This window comes from Electrophorus electricus, chromosome 4 (genome assembly GCF_013358815.1).
Source record: "Electrophorus electricus isolate fEleEle1 chromosome 4, fEleEle1.pri, whole genome shotgun sequence".
Lineage (NCBI taxonomy): Eukaryota > Metazoa > Chordata > Actinopteri > Gymnotiformes > Gymnotidae > Electrophorus > Electrophorus electricus.
Genome location: NC_049538.1, coordinates 25,357,603 through 25,385,534, shown reverse-complemented (window position 1 = coordinate 25,385,534; position 27,932 = coordinate 25,357,603). Strand labels below are relative to the sequence as shown.

Below are 27,932 nucleotides of genomic sequence, written 5' to 3'. Positions count from 1 at the left end.
GCGTATTAGCACTTTAGTGCCCGAGGGACAGGGAGAATTAGTGGGAGTTTGGTGTGTAATGGCGGCCTCGGTATTGCTCTCTGTGGAAAGCACCGTGTCCAGTTTTACTGTCGGCAATCCCGGAGCGGCAGGGGCTACTGGTAATGTCTTATCGGCACCAGGTCCTGCATCTTGGAATCGATCACTCGACCGAGCTCTTGATGAAGCTACGACCACCGGTTGCCTGAATCTCAGCGGCAGGAAACTGAAGGAGTTCCCGAGGAGCGCCGCCATCCACGACCTCACGGACACAACCCGGGCCGGTATGTAGTTAGCTGGAGAGCTGGGCCGGAAGAGTGGCGTGATTAAACAAAGTAGAACTTACGCGAAATTGGTCACTGTTTTATTTAGGCCTCTTTTCATTTGAATATGTGATTAGATAATTAGGTCGCAGATAGCTATTTTTACAGGAGTCTGGAAAATGCATGGACAGCAGGCTAGCTGGCTGGCTAGTTACGTTACTTTCAACTGGTAAACACGGGTGTGTGCGCTTAGGTTGGTTAGCTAGCTAGAGTTACACTTTATGGTAGGTGGAACAGTGACATTGTACGCTTCGGCTAAGTGAATGGATTACTGTGTTCACTTCTAGACTCAGTACCTGTCTCAAGACTTAAGTAAAGTTTTGCCAATGAGTTCATATTTGAGTTTTGCAGCTAATGCTGGTACACAAATACAAACGGCTACCTAACTAGCTGTTGGCTAACAAACAATATAGCAACTGGTATACAACTAGTTACCTAACCTAGCTAGTTATAGCTTTACTTTAACCTAAACATTGAGCGATTTAGCAGTGATAAGATACATGTTATCTAACCTAGGCTAATCACAGCGTTTAGCTGACTGGTCTTATGGCTGGAGTGACATATTTGGGCCCTGTTTGACGGCTCTCGAGAGACCAGTCTGGATTTGGCCGTGAAATTAGGTTTCTGCTAATGGGATGTGTTTAGACAACCTTTAGCTACCTAAAGCCGTCAATACATAACTGGTTAAACCGAGTGAAGTTAAACTTTTGTTTCCTTTTGCAATGCATAAACAGTAAGCTATAGAAAACAGACTGTTGGTTATCAGCTGCAAATGGACATTACTAAATACTTTAACCCATTTATTTATACGTAGATGTATTCTAAATATTCAGAGGTACAATGTGACGTTTGCCCCTAATAGGGTATCATCTGATATCACTGAGCGGTTTACACAGAAGTAGGACACAATCGTTGAATATATTGATGCGGTAAGGCAAAACATAAGTTGAAAATTTTATGCTATAGAAAGCCACGAGGAGATCCAAAATGTGTATGGGCTTGTTTTTTCATTATCATTCAGTCGCCAGAGGCACAGTTCCTTATGAGTCACGTTACTACTCACTGAGTCGCTTCGCTGCAAGCTCTATTGGAGTTTAAAAAGTTGCTGATTGCTACTGTATCGTACATTAAAGAGTGCCTGACCGAAATGCTCTCATGGAATTATTGTCTGGGCATGCTACGTGTGGCCCAATTTGTTACTTAAGTTTAATAAACACCTATCTGAAAGAACATACATGTTTCTTTAAACATTCCTGCATGAAATAAAATCAAGATGAACGATGGCATGAACGTTTTATTCAGACACAGGGAGAAAACTAAGCTGTTGGCAGTCGTTTTGATAGGCTGATTGTCTAATGAGTTGCACCTCTATCCATTTTAGCTACCTGTGGTCATATAATGTGCTCAAGTCATGCTTGGTACATGTGTTAATTTGTGTTTGGTGGAGTGTGAAGTATTTTTATATCCAAACAGAAACTGATTTATTTAAAAAATGCATGGGCTAAAATAGTATTGTCCTCACTGTTATTCATGACACATTCATGGGGGCAAACTAGAATTACATTTATGTACATTTATATATTACTGTATTAATGTATCCATGTGTCCATATTGCTTTGCCTCATGGTCATAAATAAATCCATACAACTAATTATAATAGTTAATAGAAAAATTGTAAAAAATTAATACATTTGACTGTATGCATCCATGTGACAAAGTACCATAATCCATAACAATATGACATGCACTTTCAGGTTCTGTAGGGCTGCTGCTGTTTTCTATTTTCTGTGCATAAGTTTAGATGTTAACTCTTAATAGTTCAGGCAGTCTCACTCAACTAGCCTGCTTATCATGCAGGAACATCACAGTATGTTGATAGCAGTGCTATGATCTGTTTGCCTTTCTGCCCCTCCTTTTACACTTTTGCACATCTCAAGCCATGTTTACTGGGGTTGCTTTAACCTATACATCAGGCATGTCAGTAACAGAAGGCCTTAATGACATCAAAACCTGAATTGCAGAAGTTACAAATGTTGTACTGTTCCCAGACCAGTCCACAGCTAATGTACATATGGTATCCTGGTGTGAGGCCAATCTTGGTCAATATTGATAGTCTGAACTGTATAGGCTGGGTGTTAATAGTCAGTTAGACATGGAAGGAAACTTTTTAGCAGAGAATGACATTCAGAGGAATGTGTAGCTTAAAAGAATTTTAATGGTATCCAGTGCCTTAAAATAATTTGAATTCTTGGTCTAGTGCATTTGTTATGGTTTGCAAATTATATCTTAAATTGTTCTTGGCTACATTTGGTCCAGACAGCCTTGTTTGCACTAGGCTCTTTGTAAGCAGTAGCTGACAATCTGACATTTGCACAGCAAAAAAGAGGGGAGATGGACCAAGATTTTTTTGCCATGTGATAGAAGAGTTAAATATTGAAATGAAATCATAATGAATTTGGCAGTCAAGTTAGGTCATTGTACTCTGTGTTCATCAAGCCTGCCGTACAGAGCATGACATGATTGAAGATGATGCAGAAAGAAAAAGATGAAGAGCGAAACAACTGGGGGGTTCTTCCTACACACAGGGACTGCCTTTTGTTTTGATGCCTGCTGTTCATCACATGAAGGGAATTATTAATGCTGCATCGTGACAAACCACAGAGCCAGCCAAAGTTGGCAAAAGTTGACTACCACTATAGAAGGGGGAAGCTGGTGATTCTGAGGCTATGTTAACAGTACTTGTGAACAGTGAGTATCTGAATTGTCTGAAAAATGACATGCCTTTGACTGTTTAGTGGATGTGAATAGGAAGCTGTTCTTCTCAGTCTCTCTCACTTGTTTGACCCTTGTGAATGTTAACATTGTAATAGTCCTAAAGCCAGGCCAGAAGAAGGTCAAGCTGTTATGTCTTAAGGCTCTGAATTCTTGATTATTAGCCTGCTAAGCACAATCATTCTTCTTTTATACATTTTGGTCCTTTTTTGAAACATCAAAGTTTGTGATGCTTGTGAAAATGGGAGCAAATGATGTAAATAAAAAGCAAAAATCATATATTATTTTCAAAGTGCTTGCTAGCTTGCTTGCTTTCTAGTTGGAGTTGGTGTATTAAATTAAGAAAGTTGCATTGCCAGGGTCCTTTTGTCTAACTGTTTGTCAGTAAACTACTTGATGCAGATATGGAAATTGCTCTGTTTTTATTAATACTTGTGATAGATTACCATCTACGAAATGGTAATCTATCATATACAATGTCTTTTAAAAATCATATCCAGCTCTATATCTTTAATGCGTGTCTGTTTGGCAGAGGTTTATTTCACAGAGAGGGAATGCTGTTAATTTAACCCAGGTTAGACTGCCTGTTGATAGTTTGTCCAGGGACTCAAACTGATCACTGTTATGTGTTGCATTGATGAACTGGAGCGCGTGATCAACTGCCCAAAGCCAGCCGCTCGCATCACAGTAGAGGAAGAGGAAGAGAGGCACTGTGCGGACGTGGAGAGCCACAGGCCTGTGCTGCCTGGGAGATGTCTCCTCTGAGCTCCTCTCCAGCTTCTCAGCAGTGGAGTGTTACATCACTTGAAGTCCGTTCAGAATTTGAGGGTAAGCTGTGGCTAGGACCTTGGCTTAACAGTGCCTGTCACAGCTGCCATCTTTCAGCAGCAAAATGAAGCCCAAGTGCAGTGTAGTTACTGAGTTTAGAATGGAGATGTGGGAATCTGCCTGTTTATTTGATGATGCTATCTGCCACATAAGGGCCACTAAAGACTTTTGAGCTCTGTCAGCATGTGCCTGCAGCAGGGTTGATTTCGACTGGCCTAGCTGAGGTGCAGCATAGAGCAGACTCTGCAGTTAGCAGTGCTTCCTGTCCTCCCGGATCTCCACACAGCTGCACAGCTATAAATAAAGCATCATGGGCTGGAAAAGGCGTCATGGTGTGCATACATCAGCCTGTGCCACCACAACATCACACGGAAACTAAGCAAATATTTTGCATCTTAAAGACTGTTCAAGCAAGTACTTACAACAGCCACATGCCAAGCACTGCACTGTACAATGTTCATTAAACAAAACCACAAATATAGTGGAGCTGTTCTATTTTAGAAAGTATAGGATACATTTATATGATCTATAGTTTCATGTTTGTAAACAAGTAGTTTAATCATATCACATAAATATAACATGGTGGTTCAATGGGAATTTTATGGAATCTGTTATATGGCTGGAGTTTTTATTGTTGGCTATAGTACACAGATTACCAGTTGAAACCAGACAGAGCTCAGGGTTACCCCTGCTTAGTCTCCAGCATTTTGTATGCTTGACCTATTAACCAAAGGCCTATTCCTTAGATGTTCTAGACCTATTCTAGGCATGGCATTTTGTTGAAATGCAGCACATTCAAAAACTGGGTACAATGTGGAGGCATGTCTTCCTCCTCTAGTAAGGTGTAGCGCTCGTAGACAAGCCCTTTAACAAGTGCGCCGATGGAGTGGAAGTAGCTGCTGCCTGTAGGCCTGCTGTTTCTAGAGGCTGTTTTCTTCTTGCATCCACTATTCTGAGTAGAGACCTGATTATGGAGCTATGTAGCATAGTGCTATTATTAGGCCTAGGCTAAATGTGTTTTTCAGAAAGGCACTCCAAGTGCCACTGCACAGGCTGAACTCTCATATAAGGAAAGACAAATCTGTTTTTATCTCTCCGTGAGCATGGATGCTAATTAAGGCCATTGGCGGAAGCAGGCCATTGTGTGGTGGCGTACATGCGTTAGTTTTTTGCTTGTGGCTGGGATGCATGGTGTAATTATGTAACTACCATCTACATGTCACTAAAGATGTGATCACCCTGTTTATCCTGACAGCACATGCATTTGAGCTGAGTGGTGGAAAATTTGTCATGTTTATGATGTGTGAATTAGGCTAATCCCTACGCTGAGGCCCCTAGGTGTGTGCTCGCTGTGAGAGACATTGTGGGATTCTCTGATTGCTGTGAGAGATGCTGTGGGATTCTCTGACTCCAGTCATTTGTTATTCTGAAAAATCTCAACTATATGATAACAAACTGCAATACTTTCTTCTTTTCTTGAATTGTAACTCTGTCAGGCTGTGTTTGGTTTACCATGCATTTCAGGTAGCTTTCTGGTGATCTCTGCATCTTGATCAAAATTACTTTATTGTAAGACTACAATAAGAACAAGGTTCATTCATAAGACAATACTTGAATTATAAGCAATTAAATTTTCAAATTGTCACCTTTTAATTACACATTATTTACAATGCTGTTTAAATGCATGGTTTTTATACTTCTAGAACATCTAAAATAGTGTTCTTTACAATGTTGAGTAAATAAACAGTATAGACCAACTGTAAATGATTACTTTTTATGTATGACAGATTAATATGTCATGCTTTGTAAATGTTTGATACTATGTGGATCATGTATACACACCTAAAATCTAATTTATATCTACATTTACAATATTGGCCAGAAAAAAAATACTCTTGGTTAATCTTTCCCTAGTGCTTCAGCCCTGTCCATATTTAATATGCATGTGTCTCACTTATTATTTTCAGTAATTTGTATATGCATACAGCTATTGTCAATTTTCATGTCTTAAGGTGTGCTGCCATTTGCAATGTGATGGTTTATCATTGATTCTGTGGTTATGATGGTGTGATCTTAATATACTCAGGCTTCTGGATGTGGCTTTTAAAAGAAAACAATTTCGTTGTGTCTGATATTATGAAATTATATTGTTAAATGGACTAGTGATTAATTTATTAATTTTGTTGAACTTTATTTTTTTGAAAAAAATTTTAGAAAAACAAAAATTATTTATTTTTTCTCTCCCTCTCTCCCCCTCTCTCCTTGAATCTTTTGAGTTTGTATTTGTGACCCTGAAGTCCCACTGAAGACCTGTTCTGGAGTGCAGACAGTGTGCATGTTGGCCTGGGGGGGGGGGGGGGGGATGTTCATAATAATAAATGGACCAGGTGTGTTCTCAGGCTCCCCAGTGTGTATGTCTGTGCAGGCTTCGTGAGAAGAACTGTCTAATTAGTCCCATAGCCTGACTTCTCGCTGCTCTCTGTTTCTGGCTACGGGGTTGTTCTGCCACTGCTTGACAGGGACAGAGAGTGCGCATCTGCAAGGCATGTGTAGTGTCAGCCCCATTGGCAGAGTGTTCACAGATGAGGCCAGAGGTCTATTAAAAAGATAATGAACTCCATGCCGTTCTCTATCGGAACAAAGCAAAAGGGCAGAGAACACATTTCAGACATGTTATATGCGCTTTCACATGCAGGATAAAGACAGGTGGGCGATCATATGTTGTTCCAGACTCTTTCCCTGATTTAAACTGATCCCTCATTCTTTCTTTTCTTCTTTTTGTCTGTGCTTTTTCTGCCACTCACACTATCTTTCTATAGACCTGTCACGCAATAGGTTGTCCGAGTTGCCAGTGGAGGTGTGTATGTATGTGTCATTGGAGAACTTGAATTTGTACCAGAACTGCCTTCGCTCACTGCCAGAAAGTCTCATCAATCTACAGGCCCTCACATATCTGAACATCAGGTAAAACACACATACGTGAAATAACCATGTATTAGAATACACACACGGCGTATAATTGAGCAAAATAACACTGAACACGTCGCATATAGGTTTTCTTTTTAATATATCTTTCTTGTTACCTGTCATAACTTTTTTTATATATGCTGCTAAATCCAGGAATTTGGGGTTATTGTCAGCTTGAGTACCAGAGATGATGACCTGTATTCTGTAATTGTTGCAGGTCAGCTAAATTTGGTGTTATTTGTGTATCTGTGTAGGCCTATATATGTGTGTAAATAAATCCACAGGGATACCTGGTTTAGTATCTTGGTGACAAACAGAAGAATAAACTAGGCCAAAGTGCTGAAAATTGATATAGTTTGTCATTTCAGAGCTGTAGCATACGATATAGGAAGTTACTTAGCTAGCTTGCAAGCAAGCCTCAAAGCAAAACTAGTGACATATAACATTATGAATAAGAGAAGCCAGTGAAGTTAACACTGCAGTGCTGTGTGTTCATGTGAAAGGAACTATAGGTCAACGTTGTGCTAAAGCTTGTTACTCCCACCCCACCTTTCCATCTTTCTCTCTGCAGTCGCAATCAGCTGTGCACTCTGCCCGCTCATGTGTGCAGCCTGCCTCTGAAAGTGCTGATCGCCTGCAACAACAAATTAGTGTCCCTGCCCGAAGAGCTTGGCCATCTCCGGCAGCTCACAGAACTGGTGAGTATTAGTGTGAGACAAAATGGAACCTTGGTGTCTCATTTTTAATGTCTTAAGTGTTCTTTTCTCTCAGGCTCTGAATGCTCTGGGTCCTCAGAAGGAGACTTTCCAACACATTTCAAAATGTTCCTGCACACGTTGAGGGCATGGCAGCCCAGAGTCAGAGGATGATAAAGCCCACTTCCTTAGCAGTTCACTAAAAATATGAAAGGAACTTTCATGGTTGAATACATTTATTCCACAGTCTATAACTTTATTTATTTATTTATTTATTTTTTTAAATGTTATAATCTGCATGACTGAGCTAAACCGGAAGTTGGATTTTTAAACTATTTACATGTAAAGGCTAAAGGTGTTTGAATATATTCAATAGAAAAGAAGTGAACAGTGCTAAGCATAGCCCAATACCCTAATTAAGCCAATTTTGTGGTATTTCGAACCCCGAAACAAAATGGCTGATTTACCATCAGCAGTGCAGTCTACCTGCAGCATTCAATCTGACAAGTGTTGAGGGATAATGCATGCCTAAAGATGGTCTTTTTATTTCATTATGCTATTCACTGAAAGTACATTAACAGTTTTACAAGAGTTTTACTAGCAGGTTGTGTCTAGCCTATTTTCCTGTGAAGGTGCAAACAGTTACTAAGGCAATGTCAGGCATTTCTGTGCCATTCTGGACTCCTGAGACTAGTTCCGATTTCTTTTTCCAAATATTATGCTGGAAATCAGGTCCAAGAAGTATTTTTGTATTGGTGACAGATTCTCGTCATAATTATGTGGGAGTTGTCGTTGATCAACTCTGTTTGCTGCATTTGTCTGAAGAAATGGACTGTTTTTTGGTTTTTGTAAAACATCAGACAATGTTCAAATGCTGAACATTTATGACATGAGAGAAAGCAATAAGAAATGGTTTACCTCCATTTGTGGAGAGCCATTCAGTGAATCTATATGTCATTAGGCCAGTCCACCCAAATGGTTCTGCAGGTCTGAGTTGGTAAAGGTTCCATGCCATACAATGCTCATGTGGAAAAGTGACTGGAGTGGTTACTGTTCCTACGCTTTTCTGAAATGAAATGGGCTTTTCTGAAATGATGGGGAGTTTTGTTTAGAATTCTGACACAGTTCTGAGAGAATATACTAGACAATACTCCTTAGAATGTGATGTTTTTTTTGGCTTTGGTTGTAAATCTGTTTTTCTTTGTTCTACTCGTTCATTGTTTCTCCATTATTTTCTTCCCTCCTCCGTCCATGCTCACCTTGTGCATCTTCCTCTCTAGGATGTGAGCTGTAATGAGATCCAGACCCTGCCTTCCCAGGTGGGCCAGCTCGAAGCTCTGCGGGACCTGAACATTCGCAGAAACCACCTCGTTCGCCTGCCTCCTGGTCAGAGCCCACTTAGAACATGCTGGCGAGCGGGCGTTCAGAACATGCTAAGAGCCTGAAGCTGTCTCCCACAACAAGCCTGTACATGCTCATTGTAACGTTTGCCCAACCTGTACTCCTCCTATTTGAAACACGGGCTGACAGAGTCCCAGGCCCACTCATGCACATGATCCACCCCACACAGCTTCCTTCACCTGACCATTTATTTTACTAGTGTTGTCTACCTGACATTTATGTCATGTTCTGAAATGTTCCCACACACACGTCCCTGACTGAGCATGCACATAGCAGCAGTGATCCCTTCTGAGCAGCTCATATTAGACTTGATATAGGGTATATTTTCTTATTTGCGTGTATCTTTTGTTGTTGATGTTGTAGAACTGGCTGAACTGCCTCTAGTGCGTTTGGATTTCTCCTGTAACAAGGTGACCGTCATCCCAGTATGTTACCGCAACCTCCGTCACCTCCAAAGCATGGTGCTGGACAACAATCCTCTTCAAAGCCCACCTGCACAGGTCTCTCACACACACACACAGTTCATTAGCAGCGTCCCTGCAAAGCCAATTTATATAGTATACTCTCATCATTAGCAACACGCTATATACAGGTTTTTAAAATTGTTGTAATTTGCTTTCATTTCATTTGAAAATGTTTAGCCTTGAAAAGAGTTGTGTAACAAACCTCAATGAGGTTCCCTGGAAACAATGCTAAGGAAAGTCATGCTGTTGCATGCTGTAACTGCTTGTAGATCTGTATCAAGGGGAAGATCCACATATTTAAGTATCTGAACATGGAGGCATGTAAAATAACTCCAGACCTCCCTGACTATGATAGGAGACCTCTTGGCTTCGGTTCTTGGTAAGTCCCGCATACTTATAACATGCATTATCATGCACAATCAAGCTCATCACAGACTGCATTTTCAAACAGTCCAGACTTCTTATATTGTTTTCTGATATGGTGGAAGGCTGTGTGCGACACTGTTATTTCAGTGTTTATCAGTCTGTTTCTGGTTGCTGACTATGACGCATTAAGTCATGTCCTGGCATGCATATGTTCGATTCAAGCAGATAAGTGTGATTTGGGTATAGATATGTTCCAGGGCACCTACAATAAAGCAAGGTGCACTAAAATAAACAACATATATTGGTGTAATTATGCTAAATGTGGTTGGGAGTTTGTTCACATTAAAGCATGGACTCGTAGGCGATGCATGTGAATGGGTGTATGTTAGTCAGAACTGTTCACATCTGTTGGATGCAGTTTCCTATAAATAATAATATAAATATATATTGTTTGTTTTGTTTGGTTCTCTTTTTTTTGGGGGGGGGCGTTGCCCTGAACATGTTCTTGTCAGTGTGGAGGAGTTGTATGCAGGTCGGCCATATGGCGCTCTGGACTCTGGGTTCAACAGTGTGGACAGCGGAGACAAGAGATGGTCAGGCAATGAAGTGAGTTCCTTTTTCTGTCAAGCTTCAGTAATCAGCCAGATCTCACCATTGCTCAACTGACTGAAGGTATGCTCCCATTATAACTGAGGCATGAGGAATCTCACCTGCTGGCTACAAACGTAAGATAGGAATGTTCGACTGACATATTTCTTTCATCATGCCCAACTTGACAAATCAAGCTGCTTTTCTTCGTAACTGTACTTTTGTAACATTTATTTATACCAAATGGGTATTGAAACTGCCACAACAATAGGTTTCCTTAAGGTAAGGGGTCAAGCAGTGTTTGTGAAAGGAATTTGAGTTGGACAAAGGTCCAGATTCACTGAGTTTGAGTTCTGCTAGAAGGAAAAACAAAAGCGCATGGATTCGAAGTCATTCATGCGACCGATGCAGGTGTTTGAATGGAAGTGAATGTAACCTGGCAGCCAAGCATGACTCTTCTTCTGCGCAAATGTAGCATTACTGGAACGGTTAGGCTCACCATGTGAACGCGGAAATAATCTGCCCATAGATCATGCAGCTACATCTACCCAATGACTTAGTAATTAGTTTCCTTCATCCTCTTCTCTTTTTCCGCAGCCCTCTGATGAGCTGTCAGACCTCCCGTTGAGAGTGGCAGAAATAACTAAAGAGCAAAGGCGGGAAAGGGACAGGAAGCGGGACGAGCACAGGACAGGCTCGCTGCAGGCCAATGGGACATGTGAGCAGTCAGAGAGCGGGGGGTGTCTTTTTTTTTTTTTTTTTTTTTTTTTTTTTTTTTTGTGTGTGTGTGTGTCTCTTCGTTATCCTTCTTTAATGATATTTGGTTAACTTTTTCCCCCCTTTTTTTAGTGGAGACAGAGCTTGAGCAGATAGATTTTATTGACAGCTGTACATGGGAGGAAGAGGAGGAGGATATACGTCCCCGAACAGGGGATTCGGTCAGCCTTAGCTCCCAGTTTATGGCCTACATCGAAAGACGAATCACCCGAGAGGTGCGCTGTTTCATATGGCAGTCACCATTGGAATTGTCCATTTGCCAGAGTTCATTTAATTCCGATTTAATTCAACTATATTATACGTGTACAACATAATGACGTGCAAAACAGACATTGTAGACTAAATTTTAAGGTACAGAAAACTTTTCAAATCAGTGTAAGACTGGACAGTTGAAAACAACAGTATGTTCAAGGGTTGTTTCAAAACTATATTAATGTTGAGTGTACATAGTGAGATTGTGAAGTTATCTTATTCAGTTGGATATTTTGTATTAAATTGTCGACTCTCCTCATTACTGTGTTGCTAGGGTTCACCAGCTAAGCCATGTCCCTCCAGAGACACGAGAGCTGATGATTCAAGACGCCATGCCTCATCATACAGTCGGTATGCCTGTACACACAGAGTGCAGACTGCAAAGCATGGCGTGCATGCGCGCGCACACACACACACACACACACACACACACATTTTAAATGTACATTGGAAAAGCATTAAAGGTTTGTATAGTATCTTAAACAATAAATAAGGTATGCACATTTGGCAAGTGCAGTATTGTGATCACTCTCAAAACAGATAAAGAAGTAATTAATTACAGCTTAAGTGTCTAATGAACCCCCTCAGATAAAATAGAGTGCAAGACTATGTACGTTTCTTAATAAAGATTCTGTTCTTTACAGAAATACGTTACCAGATCCAGTCAGCACTTTGTCACCTGCTCATCTCCAGGTAATCATCCTGTTTCTCTCCTTTTTTTTTTTTTTTCCTCTCCACCCAGTCTACAGTAGGTGAACATGAAACATGCCTAACTCTGACTGTGTGTGTGTGTGTGTGTGTGTGTGTGTTAGCGAGCATTGCCAGGTTCTGCTGTGGGGGTGGAGCGTGCACGGAGGGAGGCCCAGCTTGCAGCCCAGCGGTACGAGGAGGAGCGGCAGAAAGCGAGGAGCATGCAGAAAGACACTGTCAGGAGTTACGCCAAGGTACGCACTCTCGCCCACTCACTTATATATCCAGGCAAATAATAGTGTGAAATAATTGTGTTTATTTTGTGTAACTACACAGTTGTGCAATAGCCCACACAGTTAGATGCCAAGGCGATATGTGAGTTTATCACAGTCATGCCTGATCTGTTTTCTTTTTGATTTTCAGTCCAAGTCAGCTCACAGTCCCACTAAGCTCAGTCCTCCAGACAACGAGGTAAATATATTTTTCAAGCGTGCATGTTCCCACGCCCTCCCTCACTTCCCATACATTTCTCCACACCTTCCTTGTGTCTGTGTGTTTGGCCATATCTATCCATGGGCTTACCCTGTCTTCCCTACTCCATCAGACCCTATACCCCTCCAGACGCTCCACTCATACAGATGACTCGGCCCTCTTCATGGTAAGAGCCTATCAGCATGAAGAGAACACTGGCATTCCTTGTCAAACTGCCCTAATCAACCAATCATATTTACCATTCTTATTTTTGTGTTGCTTTTCCTCTCTGTTTGCCCAGTCTTAATGTATTTCCTTTGTTTCTTATCTTTAAAAAAGTGGTCATCTAAAGAAGAAATCCACTGAGCTTTCAAAATGACTAGAATGATTTTGCTTTGTGATGAGAACAAACAATATTATTGACACAAATGATGAAAACATTGTTATAGAAAATAATAATGATAGTACATGCATTTTTGTAGGTACATGCAGGAAAATTGTCCAATATGTTTGTAAGAAGAAATACCCCAGAAATATGACCCAAAGAAGAAATAAAAACCTTTTCCCACATGTCAAATTAAACATGTAACTTAGTTTTAATAACCCAAAACAGTTATTTTTGTGTTCGTCATAAGTTCTACCTATCACCCTCTTTGTACAAATATATTATTTTGTCAATTTTGCTAGAATGTTTCATACAATTGTTTACATTTCATTGACCAAATTTAGAGAAAACTTCCACTTTAATTATAGATGGGTATTGAGGAAACGAGTGAGGTAACAAGTGAGTGCCATGTACCCAGGTTTTCAGGCATCAGGTATATAATTTATACTGCCAGTGCTTTTCACTTAAATGTGTACGAGTGTGCATGCACACACCCACACCCTCCCAGAGTGACACAGGCCTAACACGTAGGTCTTATTCACATATCTGAGGACAGTCAGGGGCAGGCAGCAATATGCTTTGAATCATAAATGTCTTGGAAGTTCAGTATTTGAAGGCTCTACCAGTATGACTGTATTTCACAATACAGCGAGAAGGCTTCACCACCAGGCCGTTTGCCTGCAGAAAGATATAGAAATGGCAGCTTTTAACCTTATTCTGAATCCAAGTATGTGTTTATGTAATGCCTTTAAGTTATAAAATAAGCTGCATTTTGACAGAGTAGCATCTTTTTTGCAATCTCAGACATTTGTTTTCAGGTGATTCTCATATTTCCATTTCAGACTTGTAGTAATAGCTTATCACAACTTGCAATCAGTACTGGGTAACTGTTTTATTAATCCATATCCATTCCTAGTCTTATAAAATGCTTAGTCAACCAGTGAAGAGCTGGTGATTGGGTGCAAACAGTGATAGTATTGACAGTATTTTGTTCTGTTTCGTTTTGCTAGAGCCTCATGAAGTATTATGCAGCCAATGCTTTCTGTCTCACCTGCTGATCTCTTCTGTGCTAATATGCTAACCTCCTTCTAGACTAGGTCTGCTTTTGCCTGTAAACGCTTCAGCATGTGTTCCACACCTCAGAGCTTTACTTCTGCTGTGCTTCTCTCTCTCTCTCTCTCTCTCTCTCTCTCTCTCTCTCTCTCTCTCTGTCTGTCTGTCTGTCTCTCCCACTGATGTTTCTCTTACTCGTCCTGGCCCTGCTGATCTGTCAGGGTGAGCTCGAGCCATTAATGGTGTTTGAAATAGACATAGACACCAACACTATAAAGAAGAGGCCTGACCCTCATAAGCAGGTGAAAGATCTAACGGACTTCACAGACACACATGCATGCACGCACGAGATATATATAAATATATATATATATATATATATATATATATATATATATATATATATATATATTACACACACACATATATTACACATATATACACGCACACACTAAATGTGTCTGGGTTTATAATTGCTAGACATCACGCACAACACATGCCACTAGACTGCAGTCCGAACCTCACAACACTAGCCGTGCACGTGTGTGCGAAATTCTTTGTTGCATACTTATTATCTGTACTAGATTTGGGACAGACAGTAGGACATTTTCTCAAAGCTATCTCATGCAACACTGCAGTGAGAGAGAATCTCCCCATACAATCTCTCCAGATGTATGCAGCACTGCTGTCTCTTGTTTGTTCACATTTCCTCTGCCTCTCCCATCTTTCCTCTGGAGCTCTTGGCAGTGTGGCCAGCACTCCCAGTGGCCTGCCCTGCTCTTCTAAACTGGGTTCTGGAGGACATAGTTCTAAAGGAGTATAAGGGGGAATCAGATCCCTCCTGCAGCACATGGCAATGCAGCATTAGAAATGATCTAGGGCAAAGCACAATTTTTAAAAGGCAGGTGTGAACTGTAAAACTGGGTTTAAAAAAAAAACACATTGTGGACAGTACAGTAAAAGCGTGAATTTGTTCTTACATTGCAAGCTCCAATTAGACAGTGAATTTATATATATATATATATATATATATATATATATATATATATATATATATATATATATATATATATATATATATAATTTTTTTATTTATTTAATTTTTTTTGCTAATTGGTTGCACTAGCTGTGTGTTTATATAGTAAAGCTGACTACTCTATAGTCATTGCCACATTGCAGATTTGTAGACATCAAGAAAGCAAAGTTGCATGTAAAAGGGTTGCTCCATTTCTTTTTGTCCCCCAAGTTTGCTTTAGCAGCACAGTAGTGTTAATGGCTTAGCAAGTATCACACAAGCATGAAATTTGTGGTACGCATCAGTAGATGGCAAAGGCTCTCTTGCTGGTATGAAATGTGGAGATGATAAAAGTGGATAGGTTTGTATTGGTTTGTCTTACTGCAAATACCAATTACTACTACTGTCCCAAGACTAGTTCTTGATTGTTTGCTTGCTTGCTTGCCTATACAAAGGTAGCAGATTTTCTAGACATAACAAAAAATTAACCTCACATTCTTTCTTTTCTTTCATTACTGTTTAATGCCTGACGCATACCTCCGTTTCTTTTTTTCTGATCTGTCTTTCTCTTGCTCTTTCTTCTCTCCTGTCTCTCATTACCACTTGCTGCACTCTGGCAGTCTCTCTCTGGTAAAGCGGTGGATGGGGGTGTGTCTCCCTCCACAGCCCCTGCTCCCTCCTGTTTATTTCAGGTATACCAACCTGTGTATCACTCGTTTTTATTAATTCCCCTCTGAACTGTTGTATGAAAGGGCGTCCTCTTTTAGTGCTTTCTTCTGCACTACAACTCAGTCTGATTGATCATCCTACTTGAAAGTTGTGAGCATCTCCTCCTGTTGTTGGCTGGTGCTGATGGAATTCATTCAGCATAGCACAGCATTTGATAGTCGCTCACATAGCACTAAACAGACATATGTAATGTTGAATACATTTTATTGAGTAATAAAATCTTAACTTCTTTTCTCTCTCCATTTTCCCCCATTCCTCTAAAACTGCAGCAAGGGGAAGATCGTACCTCACTTTCCCCAGCAGGTATATGTTTTTCTTTTGTTACAGGCATGCAAACACACAGATACACAACATACCCCCTGCACCCTATACATTTACAGCATTTAGCTGATGCTTTTCTCCAAAGCGACTTACAATTTTGACTGAGTACAACTTGAGGGTTAAGGGCCTTGCTTAGGGGCCCAACAGTGTCAATTTGGCAGTGGTGGGGCTTGAAGCAGCAACCTTCTGATTACAAATCAAGGACCTTAACCACTGTGCTACCACTGCCCTATACACATTTTGAGAAGCCATTAGAGTTCTCCAAACTGCTCCTTGACTCAATACAACTGTCTCGTTCCTCATTCTCCATCACGTCACATGCAGCCTTGCAGACACCTACATACCCTGGACCTGCTGCTCCGCCCTCCTCCCGCGGCCCGGCCCAGCGTCCCGAGAGCTTTCTTTTCCGCCTCAGCCAAAGGGAGGAGAAAAAAAGGGGTACTCATTATGTTCATGTGTCAGAACACATAGTTTAGACAAGGAAATGTGCTTGCCTCACGCAGTAATAAACACAGCACTGTTTGGCATTTCAAACACTTTGCTTTTTGTATGGCATGTGCTTCCTGTTTATGTGTATAGGAGAATCTAGGAGTGGGAGGCTGGAACCTGAAGAGGCTGTTCCCAGCCCCTTGGTGGCATCTGGTCCCATAGGAGAGGAAGCTGAACTGGTGGAGCAGCTGAGGAAGGTCCTTCATCCATGCACTTCCTGATCCTCCTTACTTAGTCGTTCCTCCTTACTACTAAGATCTACTGGAAATAATATCACTCTATACCAACATGTTCACCCAGTAACATCTGTTTGGTTTCTGTTTCTTATGGTTGTTCTGTAGAACATTGAATCCCGGCTGAAAGTGTCTTTGCCCAGTGACCTGGGGGCGGCACTGACGGATGGGGTTGTGCTGTGTCATCTGGCCAATCACGTCCGACCTCGATCAGTACCCAGCATCCACGTGCCCTCACCTGCAGTGGTCAGTTTGTGTGTATGTGCATGTGAATGTGTGCTTCTATGTTTAAGCTGTTTTTTTTTCCCTTGTGACTGGGAATTGTATTTTTTTCCCACCTTCTAGCCCAAACTGACAATGGCAAAATGTCGACGGAATGTGGAGAACTTCTTAGAAGCTTGTCGGAGAATCGGTGTCCCTCAGGTAAGCCAAAATCTGCTCCAGATAAAATAAAATAAACTTTACATTGACAACTGAACTTATTATGTAGATCCACATAATATTGGTTTTCAATATTTGTCAGACTTAAGAACTTATCTTCTCTTATGTTCCTTCTTGTTGCTTCTCTTCTAACAGACCTTATTAACCTCTCATGCTTAAATGCTTCTCATCTGACCACTTCAGTCCTTATGCAACTAAAAACTAATATTTTCTCTCTCTCTCTCTCTCTCCTCTCCTCTCACACCATGGTGCCTTTCTGACTCCTGACTCATCCTTTATTTGTGCTTATTTGTTATTGTCCCCAAACTTGCCTTTCCACCAACCACTCCCGTGTGTGTACATGTGCACACACGCATCTTGTACTATGCTGCTTGTCCCGTCTGCGGGAAGGGAAGTCTGTGTTCGGTGGCTGAGGTGCTGGAGGGTGAGGCGCTCTGCTTGCATAGGATGGTGGAAGCCTTGCTCACCCTGGCGCCCCCTCAGAGGCCCTCTCCTCCCTCCCAGATTGCCGGCTTTGCCCTCTTCTACCTGTCAGTTATGTCCCTTCTCTGCGCTCTCTACTGCCATCTGGTGCCCCGCATTTAAACCGCACTTGAGCTCGACGATAGTGTACAAGCAGTTATTTTCACAGCCACTTTGTAAAGCACACCCCACGCAGCCCGTCCATGTGTATGAACACCTGACTAGACTTATGAAGTTGCACAAAACTGAAGATGTCTGGGCTAATAGCGTAAAGCATTCTGATGGCAGCTGGCAGAACTGAATGAGAAAATGCAACAGGAAGAGGAACCCACCTGTGTCCACTCTTTTTTTTTTTTTTTTTTTTTTTTTTTTACTGCATTGTTTGAGTGATTTGGATTTTTTATTATTATTATTATTATTATTATAATTATAAAAGAATGTGCCACAGTCAAGGCAAGTTAAACCTTTTGAGAAAAGGTCAAAGGTTCTCTTTTAGTACTGTTATTTGTTTTAAATACCAGCTTGGCACTGACACTTTCCCTGTCTGTCCTTTGGTGCCTTATGGGATCTGCATATGTCCTTGTGCATATGTCTGGGGTTTTGTAATTAGAAACAATTTGGCCATGTAAAGAACAGAGCCATATGCATAATAACCAGGAAAGGCAGACTTTTCCAGAGTCATTCCTGCCATATCTCAGTATGTGTTTTGTGGTGGTGTGTAATCTCTGAGTAGACCATATCATGGTCCACAGCTTGACATCTCAAACAGGGTTTCCTTATCTGCACTTCATATGCAGGTTTGTAGGGCACACAAGCTGTGGCCTTTGTATTCTCTTCCCTGGGAGAATGGTATTTCCTATGTAGAATATCAGCGCTGCCAAGTTGAGGAGCTAGTTAGGAGATGGCATTAGGAATTAGATCTTTGTGTGAGAGATTTGCGCATGAGATACTGAATGGCTTTCAGTGTGATTGTACTAATGATCAGAGGAAAGATGTTTGGAGGGGGATATTTTATTTAAATGTGGGGGGGGGGGTTGTTTTTGTATGGTCACCGTTCTGGTGGAACCTCAGTATTTGAGTTTACACATGTAAAAGCTTAACTTTCTAACTTTCCTGTAATCTGTTTACTTTGGCACTTTCTCATGACTTTTCTAATAATAAATTTATGAGGCAATCTGATCTCATCTGCCTGCTGTCCTTCTTCCCCTATACTGTACTTCTCCTCCAGTGCACTTTTTTTTCTTTCTGGTTTACTCTCCAAAGCACAGTGCTCTCAAACAAAGCTATGCAGTAGTATCTCTTGGTTGCTTCTTCTCTCCATTCTTTCAGTGTGTGGGTGTGTTCTGACGTGATTTGATATATTCTTCACCATGTCCCTCATTCCCAGCTCTTCATTCTCCTCAGTTCCCCTTCAAAGTCATGGCTATGGTTTTACATCTAATCTTTTTGTGTCTTAAGTTGAACCCTTAATTTTGACATGTAATTTTTTTCTTTTCATTTTACCATTTTGATAATGCCATTGATTTTTAAGTGCCCTTTTTTCTCAATTTACTTCTCCATTGACATTACCTTTCTTCTCTCTCCAATTTTGTTTGCACCCGTACCCATCCCTCTCTGTGTGTGTCCTTCTGTCTGTCTGGCTGGCTGTGCGTGGGGCGTGTGTGCGCATGTGCGTGTCTGTGCATGCACGTATGCACGCATGGCCCCAGAGCCAGCTATGCCTCCCACTCCACATCCTGGAGGAGAGAGGCCTACCACAGGTGGCCGGGACGGTGCGCGCCCTGCTGGACCTGGCCCCGCCGAAGCACTCTCCTTCACCGAGCACAGCCCCCACCAACCCCTGTGCTGCCTCCGCTTTCGCCATGTAGGGCTGAACCCACGTGCACCATTCCCAGAAAATGGCCCTGAGACAAGGGCTCTCTTCCTCCCATGCTCCCACAGACTCCACTTACTCCCATCCCCTTCCCACCAATGCGCTTCATGGGCGGTAGAAAGACTCGGACCTAATGGAAAACCCGCTACTCACCACCCACCCACCATCTTGCTCGCCGCTAAAGAGAGCCTATTCCCCCCCCCCCCCCCGAGGAGCAAGGAGGGAGAGGGCCACAGCCAGGAAAGATGGAGGCACTGCTGCATTCTGCTCACTACATGCACACGCACGCACGGAACCAGCAAACCCTGCAGTTCACCTAATGCACATTTATCTTCTTTTGTTTAAAAGCAAGTTGTCTCTTTACCACATCATTATTGCTCCTCATTTGTGATTATTTTTGCACCATATTATTATTATTATTATTATTATTGATCATGACTAGCATGTCACATATTAATCAGCGTGAGTTAATATAGTTGTAATGATGATGCAGATTGGTACTATCTCAGCTTGCACGATAGTACAGCATTGGATGAAAAGACGGTTTTAAATCAATACACTAATTGGTTTTAGACCTTTTATGACTGAGCTGAAAGCTAACCCTTAATATGGGCCAGTGCTCTTCAGTTTAAGACCAGCATCTTGCACAAGACTTTAAGAGAAATGTATGTGTGAGTATGCAGCCACAGGGTAATGCTGTTTCCCAAAGCTGTATGGACATTTAATGAAGAGGCCTCGCTGTCTGTGAAGAATTTGGTCTCCAAGCTGAAATGCAGACTTTATAAAACTTTATTATAGTATGTTGAAATGATGTGGCAAGACACTTGTGTTGTGGACTTAGGAGGCTTGAGACAAACACTGTTAAAGACACTTATTTACAGCCCTGTTTTGCAATCATTCAGTGCTGCCAGGTGCTGATTCACTACAAATTGTTCTTCAAAGGGCTTGCAGGAGAGGTGCATGTTACTTTATTGCTGTTTATTGTTCTTCATGTAACAGGTCATGCATGTGTGAGCTGCCAGGTGAATGGGGGAGGGTGTGTAGAGTAGCTGTTCACACAGTGCAAAGGCTCTACTGTTGCCTGTCAGCAGGACTGCAGTGGCTACAGGCACCTTTGTATGGCTTGCTCCTTGGTGTACGTTATTAGCACACCCTCGTACTTCCTCCCCCGTTGGAAGGCGTATGTGTGTGCCAGGCAAGCTTGCGCTCAGACTCAGTGCCGCAGTTGGCGGTCCTGTTTGCGGCTGGGTGGAGGGCTGACTTCCCAGCACCTGCGTAGATGCGGACTTGTGGATTACTGGGATGTTTGGTGCTTTGATACACACAGCATGAAAAAAATGTACTTGGTGGTGGTTATTTTGGCTGTTAAATCTTCTTCTGGCTGGCAGAGCAGGCACTGTAGTTTTTACTTCCCACTGAGTAACATAGTGCTTAGATCAGGGCACCAATGGTTGCCCAGCATTCTTCATAAAGAAAGAAAAAAAAAGTTTTAAAGAAAATGTACCTACAAAATCTTTTTTTTTTTTTTTTTTTTTTAACGTTTTCTATTTTAACTTGCTTTTTAGAGACTTGTGTTTTAAAAAGGGAAGTTAAAAGTGATTTTAAAATATAAATGTGTTTTTTTGTTTGTTTGTTTTTGGGGGGTTTTTTGTGTTTTTTTTTTTTTTTTAATTTTCATTTAAATAATTAAAATTATGACTAGGGTAATCCCCAGCAGAAATGATGTTGACCCTTCTGCAGGGTTTTCCCCTGCGTGTCTGTACAGTAAATTAATACATTCCATACGTTGACAAGTATGTACCGCTGTCCACATAGCTTGCATAACAGGAACCACTGCATTTCATATATAGACAGCATGAACTTCTTAAAGCCCCCTTTTTCTTTTTTATTTAAATGGCATTTGTTAACTATTTCAAGCAAAACATTTAATGTTATAAAATTAGTAAAATATTAAAGTATTTTCTGGTATGAGAATTTGGAGTCATTATAAACTGATTAATAAAGTTCCCCTCTCTGACATGTTTTATTTTATGTGGTCCACCATTGTCATTTTTTTTTCCCTTTTTTCCTTTCTTTACTCTTGGGTTTCTTGGCCTTTTTGTAAGGGCCCAGGCATTTCCTAACCACAGTTCCCCTCCACCATGATTGAATCTGCAATGGGAGACAAAGAATGATGTTAATACACCCCAGCAAAATACTTGAAGATTCTCTTGAGCAAGACCAGAGCATGCAAGACAAGACTTTTCATCTTGCTTGTCCTGTAGCAGTCACAAGCCCTCCTATTACACAAGGCTCAGAATTGAGTCGTCCATCTAATGTCACCTTAATTGCTGCGTTCCTCTCCAGTTGCGCTCTCTCCAGCTGTCTGCGCAAGTTATCCTTCACCAGTCTGTCCTCGATAATAACCTGCTTGCTTTCTCTATACTGAAATCCATAAATTAATGATTATATTTAGAGTGATATGGACACCTGTGGTGGAAGTTAAAAGGGGCAACTGGGTGGCAGAACCTACCTTTTTAGCTAGATCTTGTAACTGTGCCAGGTTATTGTTTTTGTTGGTTCTTAAAGCATTAAGTTCTTGTTGCTTGTCCTCCATGTCTTTCTCATAGCGCTCTACCCAATACTCCAGCTTTACCTCTAAATTCTGGGGTACAAACGATGACACGAATTCTCTATACCACAAAGGCTATATTTCAGACATAATTGCAGGCAGACCAGCAAAATAAATAAATAAATAACCTGACTTGACATTAACTTTTAAGTTGTACTACTAATCCAATGTCTCTATAGGTTCTAAAATTAGGTGTGGTTTTTTTTGTTTGTTTTTTTTTTGGGTGGGGGGGGGGGTTTAATTGCTATATATAGATAATGATGTTTCCATGTTCCTGCATAGTCATTCAGCACTGTCCTCAGGATAAGTCTAGACCTCAGCAGAAGGGCAGCCATGCACACCAGTCATTTAGCCTATGCAACATTATTTTGCTGAATGAGCCATATTTTGCTCTTTTCGGTTTGTTAATGTTTTTCACCCAGAACCTTTTGACAGACTGTCTAAGTAGATATCCAACCCAAAATGTCCATTAAAAAAAAAAAAGTCAGGTTGATACTGGTATTTGTCCAGTGTAAAGTCCACTATGTGAATTAAGTGTTTTGATTTTTATGTTACAGAGATGGGTAGAGTCTGTCCCGTTCTGTCCCTGAAGAGCAAATTCATTTGCAGACAGCAGTCAACAACAACAAAAAAAAACAAAACAAAGGGGCATATAACCTATACAGTAGATGTCATCATATTAGCATTACAAGGGGATGTAAAAGAGTCTTTAAATCCTTAGCCAGTAGACCTACAGCTTGTTTTAATGCTCAATGGCTGATGTAATAAATGACCTCAAATATCTGTTTGATTTGGCCCTCCTAGAAAAAGTGTACCTCTGTCCTGATGGTACAAGGCAAAACTCTGCATGAAGTGGGTGATGAGCATCTGCCAGAATGGCCTTTGTCCTCTTTATGGCTATAACTTAATATAAAGATGACTAAGATCATTCAAGCTAATGCCAATGATATTCTTGCTAAGTTCAACAATACTCCTTAGCCTATTTATATTCAGTATACTGAGGTTGTCAAACCAGCAGATCATTACAGAAGTTAAAACTAACTCAATAATAGATAGACAGTTTTTAGAATGTTTTATTTATCAATGTTAAAAACCCTCAACTTTCTCAGTTATTGGCCTTTCTCATATTATTGGCCTTTTTTGCAATTATAGAGTCAGTCTTGGCATTTTATCATGCAAGATGGTGACCATGCACTTATATTGACCTACTTTCTCCACATCTATGCCATTTATAAAAGGATTATAACAGGAGGGTTTCAGCAGAAATCTCAACCTCATGGTCATGGAAAAAACTGACAATCACCAAATCATCAGCAAACTTGATTATAAACCATGACTCAAACATACTCTGACTGACAGAGGTATAGAGCACAAATAATGGGCAAGAAGATGCACCCTTGAAGTGATCCTGTAGGAAACATTAGGGTCTCAAAAAGGTGTCATTAACATGAGTTCCCTGTGGCCTCCTTATCAAAAAATCAACCAGCCAACTAATAGTACTGAAGTCAATATCTGGTATAGGAAGCCTACAAGCTAAAATAAAAATCAACAAAACATAAGCATGCATGCATCTTCTTGCCTTCCAAGTGTGCAACAACAAAATTCAATTGTTGCTGCGGAATCCTCTACCTCTTTCCTTGCTTGATATGTGAAATGGAATGAATCAATTATACTTTGTGTCAGACAGTAAACTAAATAAATAAATAAAAATAACACAAAAAGTCACAATTTTTAAGCAGTTGGCTACTAATGCAATCAGGCCCTTGATTCTTCCTCACATTTGTCTGTCAAAGAGTTCTCTAGACTTCCATTTCATCAATCTAAATCTGACTGACTGCCCTCCACCTCCTCTTGACACGTGTTAAGTATCTGTCCCTGGTAGACCAGCAGGAAGCTCAGCACCACTCTTCACATACAGTTATTTGCAAAATAATAGCAGTGTGTTTAAAACAACTGCTCAATCCTCATAATAGCATTTATTTCCATATACACAAAGGCACTGGGAGCATTTCACATTCAATTCCAAAAGAAAACATGAACTAAAAATCAAATTTTAAACTGAAAATTAAGAAAAAAGAATAATGGGCTGTAAAAAAAATAGTAGTGTCTTCATTTTCATTTACAAACTCGAATATTTACAGTATAAACTGAAAGTTGTTTACAGATTTAGCTTTTCTGTTGATCACTGAACTAATATTTAGTTGTATAACCTTTACATCTGTGTGGCATGGAGCTAACTAACATCTTACACCTGCAAACAGATATTCCAGCCCAAGCTGACTGGACTACATTCCACAGTTCTTCTGTATTCTTGGGTTTTGCATCAAAAACAGCATTTTTGATGTCACTCCACAAATTCTCAATCGGATTTAGGTCTGGGGATTGGGCTGGCCACTTCATCAATCTTGTTGGTCTGGAACCAGGATGCTGCCTGCTTTCTGGTGTGTTTGGGGTCATTGTCCTGCTGAAACACCCATTTCAAGGGCATTTCTTCTTCAGCATAAAGCAACATGACCTCTTCCAGTATTTTTATATATTCAAACTGATCCATGGTGCCTGGTATGCAATAAATGGGTCTGACTCCAAAGTAAAAGAAACATCCCCAAACCATTATGCTTGTACCTCCATGTTTTACAGTCTTCACAGTGTACTGTGGCTTAAATTCAGTGTTTATGGGTCGTCTCACAAACTGTCTGTGGCCTTTAGACCCAATAAGAACAATCTTGCTCTCATCTGTCCATAGAATGTTGCCCCACTTCCCTTTAGGCCAGTCAGTGTGTTCTTTGGCAAACTGTAACCTTTTCAGCACGTCCTTTTTTCAGCAATGGTACTTTACAAGGGTTTCGTGCAAATAGTTTGGCTTCACGTAGGAGTCTTCTGATTGTTACAGTACTCACAAGTAACTGAAGATGATCTTTCGATGCTTCTATGCCATTCTTGTTATTCTGATCTACACAAATGGTAGTATCTTTTCCTACTACGTGTTTCAGGTTTTGTTTGCCATTTTAAAGCATTTGAGATCATTTTAACTGAGCAGCCAATTATTTTCTGCACTTCTTTATATGTATTCCCCTCTCCAATCAACTTCTTGATCAAAGTTCTTTCTCCTTCAGTACAATGTCTGGAATGACCCATTTTACTCACTTTGCAAGGGCTAAAACCAGCAGGTACAACATATGCTGCCCTCCTTCTTTAAATAAGGGCCATAATTGACACCTGTTTCTTCATAGAATGAATATCCTCACTAAATGAACTCCATACTGCTATTAATTTGAATAGGCCTCTTTCATTAAATAAGTCAATTACAACCAATTAGCAGCATGCATGTCATGCCATGTTGTATCTTTTCTGCCAAAATCAGTAATTAAATACATTAGTGATGTTAGACTGCTATTATTTTGCACATAACTGTACTTCCACTCCAGACTCGTCTAAACTTTCATCTCCTGCAGCTCAAAATTTGGCCAATTCCTTGCTAAAGTCAAGGAAACTGAATCTCAAGTGAAACTGATTTAACATTTCTGCCAGGAAGTGGTCAGACCTAGCACTTAAGACTTGTTTCTTGTCCCGATTTCCCACTATAGCTATAATTCCCCTCCAGGTGCAGCGAGAATTACTATTAAGTTCATCTTCAACCTTGTCGTTGAACCTCATTTTAGCCAGATTGTTTGTTTGTTTACATCCAAGTAAAAGTATTGATTGTGTTTATACCAAATGAGCCATAGCAGTTGTCCCACTTACTGTTTGATGCTCTTTAAGGAACGATTCCATCTCCTTGTGAACCCTCCTCTCCTCCTCCAACTTTCCCTCTAGCATCTAATGGGGCATGTACAATCTTAAATCGGATGCTCAGCTCCATTGAAAGGTCATGGCCAGTGTTCTACAGAGATCATAAACTGTTCTATAGAATGATATACAATTGGAAAAGCACTCCATACACACCCACCTTTATCTCATCCTCCAGCTGTTTCTCCTGACGTGTGTTAAGTTTCTGTCCCTGGTAGACCAGCAGCTCAGCACAGCTCTTCACGTACTTTCTCTCCAGACTTGTCTTAACTTTCATCTCCTGCAGCTGATCCTTCAAGTGTGCTGTCATTTCCTCTCGCCACTGAGGGGACATGGGCAGGTAACATTTCTGGCCTCACACTGACTGAACAGTAACAGCATCTGGGTTTTGGGAAATTTGACAATACAGTAAAAATAAAAGGCCACATGAAGCAGTTCTTCCTTTTATCAATCACTGACCATAATCCATTACTTCCATCATGGCAATTCTCATAAGAAAGATGAATATTTTAAGCCTTCTCAAGCATAACAGTCATGTGGTCAGCAATACTGATCAAATAAAATTTTGTTGAGAATTTATTGTGAAGACTATTGCTCTCCATTTGCTATTACTGTATTATGTAATTTGCAAAAACAAAACAAACAAAAAAAAATCCAATTACCTGAAGCGCCACTGTTTTTTCCTTTCGAATGTCAAGTAACTGTCTTTGTAAGGCCTTAGCCCTGAGACAACCCTCCTCCTCCCTGTAGTGCACAATTTCCGTCTTTATAGGTATATACTCTTTACAGCATAGTTTATTATTTAGTTAAGTAATGATTCATGTATATTGTCATTTGTGTCCAGACCTGATGATTATGTCCTGCAGGTTAGCCTTCCTCTTCTTCTCCTCCTCCAGTGCCTGCCACAAACTTTGAAAGGTACCTTTCTCCTGTAGCTCTGCCAGCGTATCACTTTTTACCTGGGCCAAGAACTGCCTGCAGCAAGATACGTATTTCATCTTATTGGGCTAAACATTTGCTGCCTGTTCAAGATATTTAGCTGAGCAATCCATTTACAAGATATTTAGCTGAGTAACCCAACCACCCACCCCCCAATCTGTTAAGGGAAGACAGAAAGTGACCATCCGCACCTGTCTCTCTGCACCTTGGCTAGGTTGTCAGAAGAGAATCTGCTTTCTGCCAGGATACGGTTTAGTTCCTTTTGTGACCTGTGCAGCTGGTGTGTGGCTTCAGACACAGCATCCCCGTCTACCCGAGCTTCACGAGCAACCTTCAGACAAACCTCAGCAGCTCTGTGTTGTTCCATGACCGCACTAATGTCCGCTGACAGCACCTACTCACACCACATGTAAGGGACAGCGAAAGGTAGTGTAATTTGGAGACAAGGAAATTAATTTTAACAAAACTTTTTAACAAAACAAAAATATTATAGACCCCTTACTTCCCTAGCAATTTCCCCTTACTATTCCCTTGCAATTAGCTACATACGAACCATGTCAGCCTCAGCACGTCGTTTGTCAGTATCTGGCATGATGTGGCCTAACACTGCCAGCTGATCACAGCAGTCTTGCAAAATTGAGGAAACTCGTAGTAACTCAATCCCTGATATATGAGCTGCCATCTTACAATTTTAGGATACACTTAACAGTAAATGATTCAAAATGACCAATGAAACACAAATACAGATTCTGTAGTCAAGTCAGCAAGCACACGATAGCATTGTCCGTTTCAGTTAATAAAGGCGCAAACTACAGTTTATATCCGTAGTCATGGTAGCACGTTTTACAATTTTAGGATACACTTAACAGTAAATACACTTAACAATTTTAGGATACACTTAACAGTAAATGATTCAAAATGACCAATGAAACACAAATACAGATTCTGTAGTCGAGTCAGCAAGCGCACGATAGCATTGTCCG

The 27,932-nt window shown here is 40.8% G+C and overlaps 2 protein-coding genes across 11 annotated transcripts; one reads left to right on the top strand and one right to left on the bottom strand.

The window, feature by feature from the left end:
* The first annotated feature begins 36 nt into the window (after positions 1 to 36).
* Positions 37 to 21,644, top strand: lrch3 (leucine-rich repeats and calponin homology (CH) domain containing 3). 9 transcript variants are annotated; one of them, XM_035525099.1, is made up of 22 exons: positions 37 to 302; positions 6,761 to 6,905; positions 7,480 to 7,606; positions 8,884 to 8,989; positions 9,368 to 9,504; positions 9,738 to 9,847; positions 10,347 to 10,440; positions 11,020 to 11,140; positions 11,272 to 11,414; positions 11,726 to 11,802; positions 12,096 to 12,144; positions 12,264 to 12,395; positions 12,565 to 12,612; positions 12,746 to 12,799; positions 14,272 to 14,352; positions 15,686 to 15,757; positions 16,064 to 16,097; positions 16,440 to 16,553; positions 16,695 to 16,801; positions 16,946 to 17,083; positions 17,183 to 17,260; positions 19,450 to 21,644. In XM_035525099.1, the coding sequence occupies exons 1-22, from the start codon at positions 59 to 61 to the stop codon at positions 19,606 to 19,608; spliced, it is 2,370 nt and encodes a 789-aa protein (XP_035380992.1). In that variant the 5' UTR covers positions 37 to 58; the 3' UTR covers positions 19,609 to 21,644. The 9 variants fall into 9 exon arrangements, with proteins under 9 accessions (XP_035380992.1, XP_035380991.1, XP_035380995.1 ...); XM_035525098.1 differs by lacking the exon at positions 19,450 to 21,644 and adding an exon at positions 17,669 to 18,102; XM_035525102.1 differs by lacking the exon at positions 19,450 to 21,644 and adding an exon at positions 17,665 to 17,782.
* iqcg (IQ motif containing G) lies at positions 21,267 to 27,932 on the bottom strand. 2 transcript variants are annotated; one of them, XM_026999497.2, is made up of 9 exons: positions 27,503 to 27,932; positions 27,141 to 27,343; positions 26,857 to 26,985; positions 26,673 to 26,754; positions 26,171 to 26,332; positions 25,966 to 26,040; positions 22,126 to 22,257; positions 21,936 to 22,037; positions 21,267 to 21,764 (listed from the first exon to the last, which is right to left on the bottom strand). In XM_026999497.2, exons 1-9 carry the CDS (start codon positions 27,629 to 27,631, stop codon positions 21,660 to 21,662), a joined length of 1,119 nt encoding a protein of 372 aa, XP_026855298.2. In that variant the 5' UTR covers positions 27,632 to 27,932; the 3' UTR covers positions 21,267 to 21,659. The 2 variants fall into 2 exon arrangements, with proteins under 2 accessions (XP_026855298.2, XP_026855297.2); XM_026999496.2 differs by lacking the exon at positions 22,126 to 22,257.